At 38.7% G+C, this 17,953-nt stretch overlaps 1 protein-coding gene across 4 annotated transcripts in view; it reads right to left on the reverse strand.

Annotated features, from left to right (window-relative positions):
- The window catches only part of plxna4 (plexin A4), a 214,489-nt gene that overhangs the window by 75,309 nt on the left and 121,227 nt on the right, over positions 1-17,953 (reverse strand). For all 4 annotated transcript variants that reach the window (XM_048157446.1, XM_048157449.1, XM_048157448.1 and 1 more), the window contains one exon: positions 7,550-7,650. In XM_048157446.1, coding sequence (XP_048013403.1) covers positions 7,550-7,650 — 101 coding nt within the window. The remainder of the gene's footprint in view (positions 1-7,549; positions 7,651-17,953) is intronic.

The raw sequence follows: 17,953 nt of genomic DNA on the forward strand, positions 1-17,953 counted from the left end.
CTGGGATTATATAATTAAATAAATACTATAGACTTTACAGGTCGACTGAATGCAAATGTCCTCCATTCACAAAATACTAGGCTGATTATAATGGCGGTCTTTTGAAATGTCTCTTTTGAAATAAACTGAATGTTTATTTTGTATTTTTTTCACTAATTTATTTACAGTATAAACAAAATAAATAGTGCAAAAATGCACACATTTTGTGTGGGTCTGGGATAGATAACAATTTTTAATAGTCTTTTCTCACATTAAAAAAAGACACCCTCTTCTATCATAAACATGAACAAATCATCCTCTCCAAGTCAAAGAGGCAGAGAGGGATCAGATGGATAAAAATGAAAGCTTAACAAGTAAACAAACCGCTTCATAAATTACACATCTGAACATTAAAACTTCGGGGGCGCCCTCCCCCTCTCCCAGAGTTATTGATTTTTGCCTCTCTGGTCCTGTTTTCCAAGACTAACAGACTCTTCTGGAGATCTTTTGGGTAAACAGGAGTCTGAAGCGGGCGGCTTTGCTCCTCTGTTGACAGCGAGAGGGGAGGTTATCTGAAGGTTGATTGGGAACAACAAACTTGCAGAGAGGCTCTTAAACTAAGCAGCATCTCACAGATATTTGTCTGTTCTCTCCTGCTATTCAATCAGACAGTCTCAAAGCTGTAAAATATATGTTAAAGGTGTTGCTGTTGCCTAAGGGTTGTTTTACACCTTTTACATTTACATAAAAGGTGCACTGAGGCTTCAGCAGAGGCCATTTTGTAATCAAGACTTCAGATTTCTTTCTTTCTCACCTTTTTGGCACACCCCTTGTGTTTAAACTTTCAAGAAATCACCAGGACCAGTAGAAGGTCTGTAGAAAAAAACAACATCTCAAAGGTCTGAGGGGTTGTGTGCTGATTCTGTCTACAAACTGAAGGTCAGACCCAAGCATCCTGAGACTGAGTTAATGCATTGTTAATTTAGTGTCACACAATCTCCCCAAGTGGTTTATACACACATACACGCCCTCTCAAATGGACCCCCTGACCCTTAACCCCTCTGCTCCATTTTCTCTATGATCAATAGTAGTGTGGGTCGAGCAAATAAGCCCAGCCATCCATCCATCCATCCCTTCAGTGTGTTGTTTTCTTTCTCTCTCTGGTGATTGTGTGGAATTCTGTTGACTTTTGCATCTCTCTGGAGGACTGGAGTGATCCGTCTCATTACAGATCTCTGCTCTCCAGCAGTCTAGGTTACTATATTTATGCTCTGCTGGCCAACATATTGACCTCACTTAACACAAAACAGCCCTCTGTTGCTTTGTGTCATTAGACTATTTTATACTATTTGACATGTTAGAACAGTTATGAGAGATACATAGACAGGAGAGAGAGCTAACGATTTCCTTGAGGGATCTGAACAAACCTCTAACCCTAGTGTTAAACTGACACCCCAGTGGTTTTGCTACAGACATGTATGATACCTCAAATCTCCTGTTTCTAAGCAAACTTACTTAAATTTGGTGCTTGATGACTATTCATGTTAGATTGTAGGGGTTTTTTCCCTTCCTTTTTTTCATTTGATGTGGCAAAACCACACAAAAACTTAAGTTTCTCTTTTCTATAAACAGCCAGATATTCCTCTCATTTTCCTCTCTTGAAATCCATGGGTAACTATGGTAACTGGGATTTTCTCCACAGAGGAAGAGTAACTGTATGAGTTAGCAGAGGCAGAGCTACAGTCTACTAAGATGAGCAAAATTAGCCAATTATCATTAATTTCCAGTTCTCACTGAAAACATTTTAAAATAATTCTTAGCTTTTACTTGGTTAATTCATCATCAATTGCTGTGCCTTCCCTGATATGTCTTGTACTTTAAAAGTACATTTTAAATCTCAAATCAGGTAGAAATAGTTCCTTAACGTGAAAACTGCACCTTTCACTCTTTACAATGTTTGTGTGATTTTTAACATCTTGGTAATTAGAAAAACATTTATGGTAATTAGAGATGGTAATATTTTCACTTATTTTCCAGTTCCTTGCATGAACTTTAAACATCAAACAACTCACAAAAGTACTTTATTTATCAAGATGAAGAACCAGTGACAGACAGACAGACAGACAGACAGACAGACAGATAGATAGATAGATAGATAGATAGATAGATAGATAGATAGATAGATAGATAGATAGATAGATAGATAGATAGATAGATAGATAGATAGATAGATAGATAGATAGATAGATAGACAGACAGACAGACAGACCTGGATTGCTGTCTATCTGTAACGTGTGCATTCTCTCAAACTAAAATGAACAGGGTGACAGTGCAGTCTATCTGATATTTGTACATCTCTATTGATCTGTTTACGAAGACTTTCATCTCTCATTAAAAAAAAAACACAATACAATCACTGTATGACAGAGAATCTCTTTGTGTCATATCAGTGTTGAGATATGCTGCTTTAGCCATCGTTACCCATGGAAAACAGGTAGATTACAGCAGACAATTACAGGGAGTGCTGAAAAGAGTCAAGCCTGGCGTGAGAGAGCCTTCTCTGGGCAGGGCTCAAGTTACAGGGACCCTGGTTAAGTATGTAGGGGAGCAGAGGATGGGAAAGGTAAACTCCAGGGCAATCAATCAGCCAGGGACCCAGGGAGGCCAGGTCGGATTGCCTGACTCCATCAGAGAGCGGTGCTGTTCACTTTCTCTGGGCATGAGGCCATGAGAAAAGAGAGGAGAGAGAGAGAGAGAGAGAGAGAGAGGAGAGTGTGCTATAAGAAAGTAATGAAAAACACAGAAGAAGCGAATGGGATGGTGATGCATAATGTGAAAAATGCAGTGAAAGACAAAGGAGTCCAAAATGAGAAGCGACACAGCCCTGAATGGAACCGAGGGCTGGCCTCTGCAGATGCAGCCATACATGTTGTGTTGCCAACCAACATAAAGACCTCCTGCGAGTGCTGGCCCTTCTACCACCTGAGGCTAAACAACAAACTGCTGCTGTTTTTATTAGCATTGTGTCCCATGTACACTTGACACTGTTTCTGCTGCCAGAGGATAGAGAGAAATGACAGAGTGAAGGAGAGAAAGAGCCAGCTTTCTCTAGCTGCACAGTTTTCAGTCACAAATGACCTCTTTCCTTCATGGACAATCATGGCCAGTTGATCAGCCTATATCTGCAGTGCGAATACAGGATGTGATCTGAAACCTGCCAAAGTGCCCTTCAGACACTGCAATGGACATATGTCATGCTCCATGACACTCTTTTTTAAAAATTAATAATTCAACATAAATAATAATAAATACAAAAATGTAAAAATATGCAATATACTTGCAACGCTGCATACCTGCATTCACTGGCACCTATTGGTCAGCCGTCTTATATACATTTTTATATAAAAATACATAAATGTATTTAAAAATAAACGAATTGCTAAATAAAATAGCTAAACAAACAGCTAAAATTGCTACATGGCTAAAATGAATAAATGGCTAAATAAAGGGATAATACATGCCTATTAAATACAATTACTTGTATAAAAATACATAAATTATGTGATTTAAATATAATGAACAAATAGTTTAAAATGTAAACAACTAGAAAATGCTTAATGGATATATAAATAAATTAATAATTACTTATATAAAAAATTGATTTAATTATAATTATTAAAACAAATAAATTGCTAAATGGCTAAAAATGATAAATAAATTAAAAAAAAAATAATAAATAAATAAATAAAGTGCTAACATGTGGCTCAATTCACCTGTATTTAATCTATGAACATCAGCTGGAGTTCAGCAGTAAACCTCAAGACAAACTATCAAACGTCTCGGGAGGAAATGATACATGCACAGGCCATTTGACCACCTGTCTCATTGTCCAGCACTAAGGCCACCCTCACCTTTACAAAAGCAAGAGGGAGTGAGAGAGAATGAGAGCGAGAGGGTGAGAGACAGATGAGTGTGAGATTTTAAGCATGCGTGACCTTGGGCAGCCATGTGGCAAACGCCATGCCCATGGCCCCTGTCGCGTCTAGTGCACTCAAAAGCCCTGAGAGAGACAGAGAGCGATAGGCCCTGAATCTCTACATATCTCTTTACTCCCCCTCACTTTCCCTCTCTCTCTGCACTTAAGAGGGTAACGTTGCACTTGGTCTGAAACACTGCTAATGTCTTCCAGACCTTCTCTGGCCCTGTCGTTCCTTAGTGGCACAGGCGACGTGTGCATATGTGTGTAGAGTGTTTTAAGACCTAGAGGTTGTTGAATATGGAGCTGTGTGAAAGATTGAGATCGCCATGCCACACACAGACTACCGCACAGACACACACTCCTCTTGGGTCCTCAAAAGAGGACAAGAATCCAATTTTCAATTTACAGTGGAGTGGGAAATGTGGCTATCCCTTGAGAGCCTGAAGCATCCATCACCCTCACTTTTTACACAGTGGGTAGAAAGGTGGGCTGTGTATGAGTATGTGTGTTTATGTGTATCCATGTGTGTGCACGTGTCTGAGATCCATTAGTGGGAAATTTTGAGGTGGTGAAGAGTTGTTTCCAAACTCCAAGGCCACACAGTTACCTGAATGTGACTTACTTGAATTACATGTATGTAACATATGTTTATGTAAAGTATATAAATAATTAACAAAAAATGATCAATAATTATCAAACTGTTACATCTTGTCCTAATTAATTGCTTTAGATATTTTTTATTGTAAAAATATTTTTTAAATATTTATAAATGTTTTTTTTTTTTTTTATTGTTAACCCCTTCATTACATCTAGACTGTGTATAAAACAAATAAAGACTATCAAATCCTCTTAAATTGGTTTAGTTGTAAAGGCCTTTCTGTGATAATATAGAAACTATTAAGGCGCTATCATACACCCGGTGCAATGCGACGCCAGGCACAACCCAAGTGTTTTTTGCTAGTTTCAACCCAACACAGTTATCATTTTCACATCCAGAGCCCACTTTGTTTAAACAGCAAATGCACTCGCACCCATCTGTTCGCCCATGGCTGTTCTGGTCTGAAAACGAGGTGTGTTCAGGTGCATTGTTGGCGTGTTGCTATTTTGAGGCAACTGAAAACGACTGCGCCACTGACTGACAAAAACCTGGTCTAAAGTCAATGGTGCAGATTTTTTTGTTTGTTTTTAAAGTGCGTGTTAGTAATATGCACCTATAAGTGGGTGCACAACGCACAACACACACAGGGCAACAGCACACAAACATGACAAATATTAAAAATAAAAGGATTACAATGTAAAAGATTATTAGTGTGTACATAAAGATAAAAATGCCTACATGTCATAATGGATAGTCGTTGCATGTATCAGAATTACCCTTTGCAGTAATGACAAATTAACCCTCAGGGGTCTGAGGCTGATTTGGGGCCTGGAGAAGTTTTGACATGCCCTGACATTTGTGCTTTTTTCAGTTGTTCATAAACATATTAATGGAAAAAGTGTCATTACACTGTATTCAGCACAAACTAGGCTACAATAATATGTAAGGAACATGTATGTACATGTTTGTATTTTTGAAGGAATAACGTTTATGCGTGGTTATTGAAAAAAAACACAAAAAATGTAAGTCACTGAACTAAGGCCAAAAAATATATATTAAATCTGTGTTCACAAGACTTCTGGGTATTGGAGATTGTAGACTAGAGTTTTTGCTTCAAAATTATGTAAAAATTATCATTCCTACTCCTTCATATAAAACAATAGAGAGATTTAAATTTTCTAAAACATCTTTGGTCAAGAAACACAGTATGCGTGGAGGCGTGAATCCTCATGTATAATGGGTGATTCTCACCTGAGAAGACAAAAGAATCGCATAAAAGAGCTCTAATGACCTGCATAAATAATGAGGCCTTTCAGTCAGATAGGCTGTGAAAAAACCCTCTGTTGATCATGTCTCAAGCTCATCATAATGTAAATCAAACATACAGAAAAAACAGCAATACTGTGAAATATTATTACAATTTAAAATAATGGTATTCTATTATTAAAATATAATGCATTTCTATGATACAAAGTGTCTGAACAGTTATGTTACCTCTATGGCATTTCATATAGGCTTTTAGCTTAAAAGCATGCACATTTGGAGAAATATTGATGGATTCTCATGTTTATGTCAATTTTCTATACAGAGGAGTATTTATTCATTATTTATTGTCATTACTATGAGTGCTGGATACTGTGTTTACAATTCATACTTGCAGCCGGAGGGCGCTCTGTGCACTTTTAGTCCACAAATGCCAATGCTAAAGAAGAATAGGCAATCCAGGAAATAACTGAACTAACAGAGGCCAGAGATCGCTAACTATGGCTATTCAAAACACTTTTCAAGACAATAAATACACAATTGAGACGATGAATGCATGTATTGACTGAATTTGCGTCTGAATAGCGCACCCTCCGTGGGCGTGGCCGCATTAGCGGATAATGAGCTGAATCAAGGACTTCTGACATGGCTCTCTTTTCATACAGATTACATAAACACAGAAGGTTTGTTTTCGATTTGACTTACACGATTTAAAACCTGACATTTCAACGTTTTTTTAGACACAAGTCAAATTTTTTTGTGATTAGTATTCACTAAGTTACAGTTCATTTTCTGAGAACTATCAGATTGGACTTCGTTCAGAGGGAGACGAGAGATCACGCATCATGTTAGTTTTCTTTATTTTACAAAAAGCACAACATTTTGTTTTTACTCTGAGTGTACACAAATAAAAGAAGATATTCCACAGATTAAAATGGTGTATAGCTCTTAATTGTATGTGCAACATTGACAGAGTATTTTGAATCTCTTTCACACTGGTTAGAAAAAAAACGCGGTGATCACGCCAGCGTGACCGCCGACCCGAGGGAGTTAAATTGTTTATTTGAAATTGCTAATTATTTGACCAATCGTGGCAATACACACACATGCATTTTAACTGACTCGTCAGGTTGAGGGTGTCTATATTCCGCCATGTAAATAGCAATCTGCCTGGCTTTTAAAGGGAATGGGAGATGACACTGTGATTGGTCTATTGCACATTATGCCCAAAACAAACCCATGACTCATTAAGAGACTAGGTACAACCCTGTTGGACCAAACACATGGTGCGCTGACCATTTTTTCTGTCGTTAAACTAGCAAAAGTTGACTCAGACACGCCCTAAGTGCACCTGCGCCATGTGCTTCAGACCATGCGCTTAGATCGTTAAAATAGGGCACTTAATGCCTCATGGCTCTTAAAGGGAGAGTCCACCCAAAAATAAAAAAAAAATTTGACATTATTTATTCACCCTCATGTCGTTCCAAATCTCTATGTATTTCTTTCTTCTGTGGAACACAGACACAAAAAAAGGATGTTCCCATTAACTTCCATTGTATTTTTTGTCCAAATAATCAGTCAATGGGAAGCGAAACATTGGCTACCAACATTCTTCAAAATATCTTTTGTTCCACAGAATATGGGTGGACTATCCCTTTCTATAATCCCCCGATAGTTTGTCTTAATTTAGGTGTGCAGGACAGAGTGTGGTGCAGGAGGGTTGTACTTACATGCTGTGGAGCACACACCAGCCACAGTGAGGATCTCCAGATCCCAGACACTCGTTACAGGACGAATACTGCTCACAGGCCTCCACTGGGACACGGGTCAGCTGGGGACAGACAAAGGGAGGTTAGGTTATATGTGAAGTGAGAATTTGATTAATGTATGTCTCTCAAGTTGTTCACACCGACTACAACATTAAAAGTAGACAAGTTGAGCTCAACTTGCAAATGTTCATACTGTCAAATGTCATTGAAAATGAACACCTTCTGGTCATTCATCGAAATGTGTGGATGGAATGACATTTCCCAGGGTTTTAATTCATGTGCATTAGAAAAAAGAAAAAAAAAACATCTGCTGAGATTTAAAAAAAGATTTTTTTAAATCCTTCAAAAAAAGTACTAACAGCTTAAACTTAACACAAACAGAAAGCAGAAAGACTGTGAGGCAAAAAACACAAGAATCATTAGAACACACATGCACCCATTCGATAAACATGGCGTTTTGTCACACAGCGGGATAAGGATCTGCCAAGAGAGCTCATCCTGGGATGTCAACTCCAGCAAGAGCATCTTACCATTTACAGCCAATTAACACTTGAGAACTAGAGAGGCGCTATGGCACCGATGGGAAACATACCGAATTGTGTCGAACCAAAAGAGAAATCTGCACTGAAATACACATAGTATGTAAGAGCTGTGAAGGCGAGGACCCTTTGCCATCTCTGTCTCCATGGCTACGGCCCGGAGCCCTCAGCTTTCTTTTGCTTTGATTGATAACTTGTCACTGGTGGATGACTACTGTCAATCACAGCTTAGATGACAGCTGATAGGTCCAGAGCGGTCAGGCTGGGTGAATGACAGATGACATCATTACTGGCCTCACCACAGTGCTGTTTTTATTTTATTTTTAAAAAGAAATGGGCCTTTTTCCCCATTTCAATCAGGCTTGAGAGTGAGACTGCGCTTTCAGATTGAGAAGATTTGACTACAACATTTATAAGAGGCGAGTGATCATTCACAGTGAATCATGGCTCATATTTAAGTTTATTGCTCTTGTTCTGGTGTCAGCGCTTATCCATCAGCGTGTAGTTGCATCTCTTGAAGTTCCATCAAACTATCTCTCTTTCTAGAAAATTCTTACAGATATCTCAGCGCCATTTTTGTGAAATATTTTGGACACATGACACAAATGGGTTCAAAACAATGCAGAAAAACTAAATCAATACCGTCATGATGCCTATTTGTGTGGTAAATGTTTTGCGAGGGGATTTAAGGTAATTTCAGCGTTCACAGGGCGATTCGGTCAATGTTTTCTCAAACTACCCAGGAGAAAATCCAGACCGAATTATCTACTGCTTTTGACAAAAAGCCTCTGATTTAATTGAATATTCCAACTGACATCTCAGAGTATACAAGGAGAACAAATCATTTTGAAAATCTCTTTTGACCACTGCAAATTGCCGTGGGGCTACTATTGGCCATTAATGAGAATTTGGGTATTTGGCACAATGGAAATAAATTACATGAATAAAAGTGAATCGCCGCCCCACCACAGAGACTGGGAGCTTGGAAGAGAGAGCGAGAGCGAGAGAATGAAAATCCTATTGGGCACAGTTGAAATGGGCAATTTTGGAAAAGTGTCATGTGACTGTGTATATATGGGGCAAACTTTTGGGTTTGTTAAACAACAAAACTCCCCTGTGAATTAAAGGGATAGTTCACCTAAAAATGAAAATTGTGTCAATTGCTCACACTCATATTGTTCCAAATAAGACTTTAATATAAATATTAAATCTGATCATCATATAAACTGATTGTGTCTCTTCAGAAGACTTGGATTATACGTTTACAGTGTCATATGTTTTGGAAATGCCAAAGTATTGATGGAATGAACTTTCAATGGATGAAGAGAGATCTCTCTGGTTTCATTAAAAACTGACTTTATTTGTGTTTCGAAGATAAACAAAAATTTTACAGGTTTGGAACAACATTAGGGTAAATAAGTGATGAAAGAATTTTAGTTTGTGGGAGAACCAATCCATTTAATTGGCAGCCAAATTTATGAGCCGAATGTAAACGTTCTCATTTATTGAAAATCTTTGTAGTAATTACATCACGTTGTGTTCTTATGTTACAATAAAAGATTAAACCTATTAATAAATGCTGTGTTATAGCCTACTAATTTCATAAGAAACAAGATGATGTGAAATCTTTCAATAGGCTCTGCTGTCTAAAAGCACATCGATTTTAACTGTATCTAATGTTGGCCTCTGATTTCTCCTTCCCAGAGGCTTTTGCGAGAACATTTTGACTGGGATTTACAGTAAATATCAGACACTTTTCCAACAGAATGAGAGAAAGAAAATGCAGTCCTCTGAATGGCTTTAAAGGGATAGTTACATTTACAGCTATTAGAGAAAGATAAAGAGGATAAGATAAGAAAGCAGAGGGTGAAAAAGAGAGACCGGGAGGTTGCGAATGAAAGAGGGCATCCTTTGGAAGAGTGCTCCAGATGGCTCGATCTCGCTGCTGTGTCTGAGGTTCTAAATCCAGGAGAAAAGTCATTTCTCTCTTGTCACGCACACATGATGCCTGTCAGCTGGTCTCGGTGCCGCCACAAAGCCCCCCGTCACTCTCCGGCTGCACACCTGAATTCTCTTCCTCCATTTCACAGCTATGAAGAGGTAAATTATCAGGCATTGTGATAGAGCATCTGCCTTAGCAAAGGGGGCCTTAGAGACCGCAGGTTAGGCCTTAGTGAGCAGAGAGGGAGATTGACTCTCATTACCTTTAGAAAATGATAAGGGTTTAGGAGCCGCCAGTGAAATTCTCGGGTTTCCTTCCTATTTATGAAAGAGCTTGTTGCGCATGTCTGTCTAAATGCTCTGTATGTGTGTGGGGGGTGAAATCACAGATAGTGAAGGCAAGAGCTTTGACAAAGCATCAGATCTGTATGCACCAGGCACACATGATTGATAAAAATCTCTGAAATTAATAAGAGAGCAACCCACAGATGAAATTTATAATCTCATGTGTGAGTATGGATGCGTGTGCGTGTTTATGCTTCCTTCATTCAGCTAAGGCATAAACCCCATCATCACATAATGTGAACAGCAATGCTATTTTTAGGGCAGAAGCAGAGCCATCTGTCTGCACACCTCTCTTTTAATAATAATACTTGATAATACGAGATTTCCACATTTTCTGAAGAGTATGCGAGTGGTGGCTGCCAGTGCAAAACCAGCTGCCACAATGCTGATGTGTTTGGCAGGACACTGCAATGCTGATGCTAAGGTGTTCTGAGTGGTTTGTAGGGTGTTTCTAGGCATTATTGGCCCAAATCAAGACTCCACTCCCAAGTCTCTATTATATACACTTCTCTAGATATTGCTCAAATCCCTAACCTTTCAGGTGAAGTGTGTACTTTTTGTGAAACACTAGCATCATCAACTGAATTGCAAACAGGTTTTCGAACACCCAACTTCAAATGGTGAAAGTATTATAGCATTTTATTAAGTGAGCATGCAACATTTTTTGTTCCGTCTCAACTACATTATCACTAAAAGTGCAAAAGCTAAAATAACTACATTAGATTATTTTTGTATATCAATAATGGTTATCATCATCATCATCATCATCATTAATAATAATAATAATAATAAATGACTCTTATTAAACAAGTTATGTTTAGTGAATCAAAAAACACAGTAGAAAAAGTCAATCACAAACAAATGATTCATTTGTGCCAGTCCTTTAAATGAATCATGCTTAAAGACTCAAAATCATGTTTTAATTAAATAGCTATTAAACTATATAGTTTGGAACCTGTTGATAATTCTTAAAAAAAATATATTTTGTAAAAAAAAAAAGTAATATTTTGTAAAGTTCCCTATATAATTTACTGCATTTGCTGAGAATATGTAACCAAAACAGACAATATCACTATAACAGATATATCCAAATGGATCAGAATCAAATGAATTTGAATCATTTAAAACTATTTAAATCAGATCAAAATCAAAATCAAATCAGGAAATGTAATTAGTAATTCTTCTTAGCTAGCACATACTTTAATATGAAAAAAAAAAAACCCATCCTGTTAGCTGCAGCGAGTGTGTCTATGAATAGCGCACTCCGCTGGTGTAGAGTGGATGTGCTCTCTCTCTGCCGTATCAAATACATGACTGTGAATTCTGCATTTCGTCTCCGCGGCCTACAACAGAGTGCGCTTTAACACGCTCCCCGCGGCGATAGAGAGAGACGGAGACAACAGGAGGAGGAAGAAGACAAATGTGTCCAGAAAGAGGACTTCCCGCTGCCCTCCCGAGCTGGAAAAGGAGTGGCGGCGACTGAGGAATCTCATTATGTCGTAAATCCTTTAGATTATTAGTCATTTATCTGAGAGCTCTGTAAGAGGATTGAGACCAGCAGATAATGAGGCAAACTGACAAATGACTGCCCAACAGATTAATGTATCTTTTAACATCTCTCGCTCGGTTCCAAACGGAATCAGCATTTTAAGGCATCACACATAGGCTCACTATAAATGCTTCTAAAGGCGAGTCTGTGTGAGTATGCATGTAAATTAAGCTATATAAGAGCTTCCACAATAGTTGTGACACTGTTTTCTGCTTGTCTATAGATTGACACGCTGCGTGTCAAATTAAAAGCAGGCTCCTCATCACCTGTTTTGTAATACCTGGTCATCAAGCCTACTTTAATCACCCTACTAACCTAATCAAGCAAAGTCCTCTTCCATTTCTCTTTCCTCATGAAATCCGTCGGTAAATCCCACAGACCTGACTGACTGGCAGAGTTTCTCAGTCGTCGCGGAGCTGAGCTGTGGTTTATTATGGAGTCTAATCCACTGGGCTCATCTGTAGCTCAACGTTCCTCTGCTGGCATTAACAAACTTCCTCTGACTCACTGAGAGTCATTACTTGCACTTCTTTTGTACATCCATGAAAGTTCAAGGTAGACTGATGCTGAACTAACATGAAAGGTGACAGAATATTTCAAAACCAAGTGAGCTGACTATAGCATTTATGGGTATTTTTAAGGTATGTTTTTAAAAATAAAATAAAATAAATAAATAAAATAAAATGGCTATGTTGGACACCAGATTTGAGAAATAGCATATACAAGACTATGTACATTTAGTTGTGGATCAGTTTTACTATCTTAATGAAAATATACAATTGAAGATAGTTAGGAGATAGAAAATGTCATCTCAGAATAAAAACAATGGAATCTCCGCCATAATCGGAAACAAACATGTGCGTACGCAAGACAGTTGCCCTTATCAGCGGCATAATGTCGTGTTTGCAAGAACCGATGAGTCACAGAATCAACAGGCTTCAGGGAAGAAGCAACATTGTTGTCCTGTGAAAGAACAATATCCATGCCATACAACACACTAAGCTTGACCCAGCCAATTACCTGCTGATCAAACATTAGCTGAGCTTCAGCCAATCACAGGGAAGCTCTATTATTGCTAGAGATAAGAGAGAATAAAATAAAACAAAAAGAATGAATAAAATAAAATGCCACAAACACAAATACTGCAGCTGACACTAACATAAGTACGCTCATATTCAAATGAAATCTTTCCTCAGGCACACACTAACACAAGCACACACACAAAGACACAAGCACACGTATCCCTCTCTTTCCCTATTTGCCCATTTTTGGATGTTTAACCACCAGTGAAGCAGAAGACAGATGACAACATCTCATCATAACTGATTTATGAAATGAATCCATCAACGTCCATCTTAAATGAATCTCACTGCTAACGCACACACATACACACCCTGGCTGACGAAAAATATCGTTGTCGTTTGGGCAGCAGAGGGGGTCATGAAAAGTGCATTTATACGCGTATAGTGAGCTTGTCAGTGGAAGATGAACGCTGGTAATATGAGCTGCGATGTTCTTCCCCCTCATAGTAACAAACAGCGGCACTGAGCTGTTGCCAACTTAATTACAGTGTCTCATTAACACACATAACATGCAATATATTTATATAAAAATTTTCTACAATGACACTTAACACAAGAATGGTCTACATGTGATGAAGCACCTTTAAATAAAGCTAATCACTAGACTAACCATAATCCTACTCTTCTGACAGTACACTATTCAGTCCCATCAGGTGTGTCCCCACAAAGCTGTCTTTCTGGAGACATTTGGTCGAAATCTGACATGCATCCATCCCCAGAACCGCAGCGGGTGCTCAGGTCTGGTAGCTGGTCATAGTCATGGTTAAACAGGCTGTGCCCTTCCATGCCCTGGGGGCTTCGCAGACGGAAAATGCAATTATGTGCGCTGTGAACCCAGCCACTCTGTGTGCTAACTGGATTTACATTCAGGCCTTGCTACTCCACTCCCGGCCGTCACAGAAACATATCAGAGCTGATTCTGTCCAGACGACATCATTAGGCCTACAGGCAGCAAAACCAAGAACCACATCACTAAACGCACTATAGAAAACAGATCAGAGTAGACACACACACACACACACACTGAACTACAACACTTACTTTCCCTCTCACCTTTTATTGCTCTTTCCTCTAAACAGGGACATATTTTATTGTTTTTAAAAGTGAAGTGAGTGATTTTTAGGCTATTTGCTAAAAAATAATAACAAAAAATAATCAACGCTTTTTGTTTTTCATTGGTCAACCAAACTCATGGCACTAGTTGAGCCAATGTTGCAGTGTCTGGCCGCTCAAACAAGTCATGTTGAGAACAACACAGCTTTGTTTACGTGCTTTGGGAAAATTAACAAAGCAAATGTCTTACCAGCGCTGCGTTTATGCTGTGTCTGAATTACTGTAATTACGAGATAGCAACTTGGAGATTATCGAGCTGTTCAAGTCCTCAGACTCAGATGTGATTTGTTTCTATGATATGGCTCAATGCTACAATGGATCCAGCTTTGTTGTTGATGACAGAAAACTCTAAATTTTAGGTTCAACTAAGTCATGAAAAAGTTTAACTAGTCAGAAGCTCATTTTTAATATATGGTAATTATGGCTATGATACAAAATGGAGACAACCCCAAAAGGACATATCAAAAAAAAACAAAAACAAAAAAAAACTATTTTTTGACCCCAAAATACAGTATTGTTGCATGTGTTCTTCTATGTATGTGCTTGCAAACTGACGTTTGTGTGTCCATTCAAAACTCCTTTAATCACAATCAGCATTTCAGGAGAAATTCGTTTGCTCTCGTTGACAAAAATTCCCCTGAAAGTTTGCCAAACGCATCCAGACATCCTGAGTACTTCTATTCACTCAAACACAATGACCTGCAGTCTAAGTAGGCCACTGCAATAACACAACGAAACATTTTCAAGACCCGGATATCACACCGGGGGATTGGCAGAGAACGTCGCATATGGGACCGCTGTTAAATGGCAGCTCGTAATTGAAATTAAAGGTCGTCTTTATTAAACCTGTTCTGATGAGGTGGCAGATGCCTTATCCCACCTATGAATGCCCAAGAGCTGATCTGCAACGAAAGAGTTTGACTTTGAGCTGTTTGGTTGGTGTGAGACACACTTAAATTATTAACACTTACACTACCTGCAGTTTCAACTTGCCCTACATGAATTATGAATATGCTGCAAGCATGAGAGTGTAGAGAAGCCACCGTCTCCAGCCTGCTATCTGACATAGCTGTTATGAAAAACACACAGAGACAAAAAAAAAATCAATTTAATTTCCCTGAAAATTGGGAAAACGAGCATTGATTCTTGATTCAAATGAAGCCATTGAAGCAACACTTGTCTTAAATTGCGGACAGAACGTTCTAGGGCAGAACAAAGCCAAGGCGTACGTGCTCACCTCTGACGGGTTTTGCACAAAAGACCTATCCGAAAATCCAGTGTAAAATGACAGTAAACTGCGGGAGAGAAGACAACTTCCATTTGGATGGTACTGAGACAACAAAAGCCTTTAATGTGCCAAGACCAGTAATTTGCGTAACTCCATTGAGCTCTGAACCTCACTGTCATTCATTTAATGCAGGAGGAACTATAGCTGAGGCCTCTGTCATTAGCGCTCACAGCTGTCCCTCTGACCACACACACGCCTGACACTGACATTGTCTAAAGTTACAATAAAAAACACTTATCCCTAGAAGAAAGGATGACAAACGTGGACAAAAAGCCAAGCACAATAATTAGCTGCAAGCTCTGATAACTGTAATCTGCATCACTCTCAACAGACAGTCTGGCCCCTTTCCTTAAAAAGACACATTTATCTTGCTGTTTAAAATGATACAGGAAAGTAGCCAGATTTAATTAGAGGGATAATCAGGGGATTAATTAGAAAGAGAAAGTAAGAGAGGGAGAGAGAAAGAGACAGAGAGAGAAGGAAGCAAAAAAAAAAAAAGTCATCAGCAAAGGTAAAAGTTGCTCCATTGTTAAAATTAAGTCACCTTATAATTTACAGTAAAAAAAAATAATGTTCCAACGTTGGTTCTAATTCATTTAAAATATTTATTATCTATCCAAGTGTTCTACTTTAAAAAAAAAAAAAAAACAAAAAAAAAAAAAAACATCCCAGAAGTGCTGTTCTTAATGTACCACACATATTTAAGACTCTGTTACATCATTTGCAGTGCTCATGGGAGTGGGTGGGCACTAAATCGTTTAGAGAATTAGGTGCAAGGGTCAAAGGTGACAAAATAAAAACATTCCACTGTAGTGGACTTCATGTATCTGACAGCTCATACAGTATAAGCTGGACATCAACAGGCCTGGTTTCATGGGAACCGTGATCAGTGCTATACTCACAGCTGACCTCAGCAATGACTCAGTAGGGGGGGGGCTATGGGCTCTCGAACCCCAGCACAACTTGAGCTCTGTTCAACCAATCAGCCATAATCACACACATAACCCAGACCTCCTCAGCTCCCAAACACTATCATTCCCTGCCTCCAAACCCCTCACATTCCCACCCTCTATCTCTTTCACTCTGTGTCTTCAAGGCTGGACCAACAGGAGATTATCGACCTACAGTTCTTGTTTTTCTGCTCTGCTCTCCCACAGGGAATTTATATGATGGTGTGTACTCATGACTGTTCTAGCATACACTAAATTTGGGATGTAGGCAGTTAATACAAAAAGTATATATAGTATATATAAATAAGAGCAGTCACGAGTGTATCATGTTGAATTTCAAAGCAGTCCCCAAGCTATACTATAACACAGAGACCACAGGACCACCTCATAAACACAAACAATAAAAGAGTGTATGTGTGAAAGAGTTTGAGGTACATGAAAAGGGTAAACGTTTTAAGTGATTCAGATTTTGTGTTTGTGTGTGTGTGTGTAAGCGTGGAGCAGATGCACCAGGCTCGACCGCAAAAACAGTCATGAGAATTTCTGCATTTTGTTATCAGTCATAAATATTAATGCAGACATCTCAACCACAGAGCTAGAGACAAACTGTGAGAGTGGGATAGACAGACAGAGAGCGACTGAGACAAAGAAACAAGCCAAAAAATTGCAAGTCTCTGTTATTCACAGCAAAACAAATGAAAGTGTAAACACAGAAATGAAAACACAGTCTGAGTGAGATCTGAATCTGTGCAAATATATCAAAACTATGAAAGCATTAAAGCAGTTCACTGGAGTCAATGATTCTGAGAGTTAATTCAGTGAAAGATTCATCAGAATTATTTAAACGGGCAACCTGCGAGTCTTTCTGCGATTCACACTGTATGTTTTTGTCCAGCCACGAGGACAACACTTGCCATTATTTTATATCACATTCATTCAAGATCAGGTAAAACATAATTTGTTTTCTGTGGTGCTGTAGATTCAGCAGTGATGCAAGAAGCACTGAGTTACATCACAGATCATTAAATTTTAAAGCAAACTAGAATAAATCTTTCAGTGTGCGCGTGTGTGCATGTGTGCTGTGGGGGGGACAGAATTACAGGTGGGACGAGAGAATGCATGTTCACTAAATAGCTTCTAAATATATGCATGATTCCCCAGTAGATGTGATCCCCTGATGTTTGGGACTAAACAGAAACCAGACGACAACTCTCTAACTGGGCTAATAGGCTAATTGCAACAGGGTGAGATTATTCACTGGCAGAACACCACAGGTCCAGCTCTGGTATTTATTCACGTCAAAGAAAACACCATCTTTCCTTTCCCATAAGACTTGAGTAGATGATCATGGCCTAGTTTTAAACCACACTTTCAATTGGTCTTAAATTATGTTTACAACATAGCTAAAGTTGGTGAGACTGACCAAAACAGCCTAGATTCTAGTTTAATGTCTGTATTGATGTGGCAGATCATTAAGATGTAGGAAATATTGTGTTCTGGTGGAAGAGTTAAGGTGCAGTCACATTAGCAAAAAAGGTCTATTATCAATAGTGCAGCG

The sequence above is a fragment of the Megalobrama amblycephala genome, linkage group LG14 (assembly GCF_018812025.1).
Source record: "Megalobrama amblycephala isolate DHTTF-2021 linkage group LG14, ASM1881202v1, whole genome shotgun sequence".
NCBI classification, from domain to species: Eukaryota; Metazoa; Chordata; class Actinopteri; order Cypriniformes; family Xenocyprididae; genus Megalobrama; species Megalobrama amblycephala.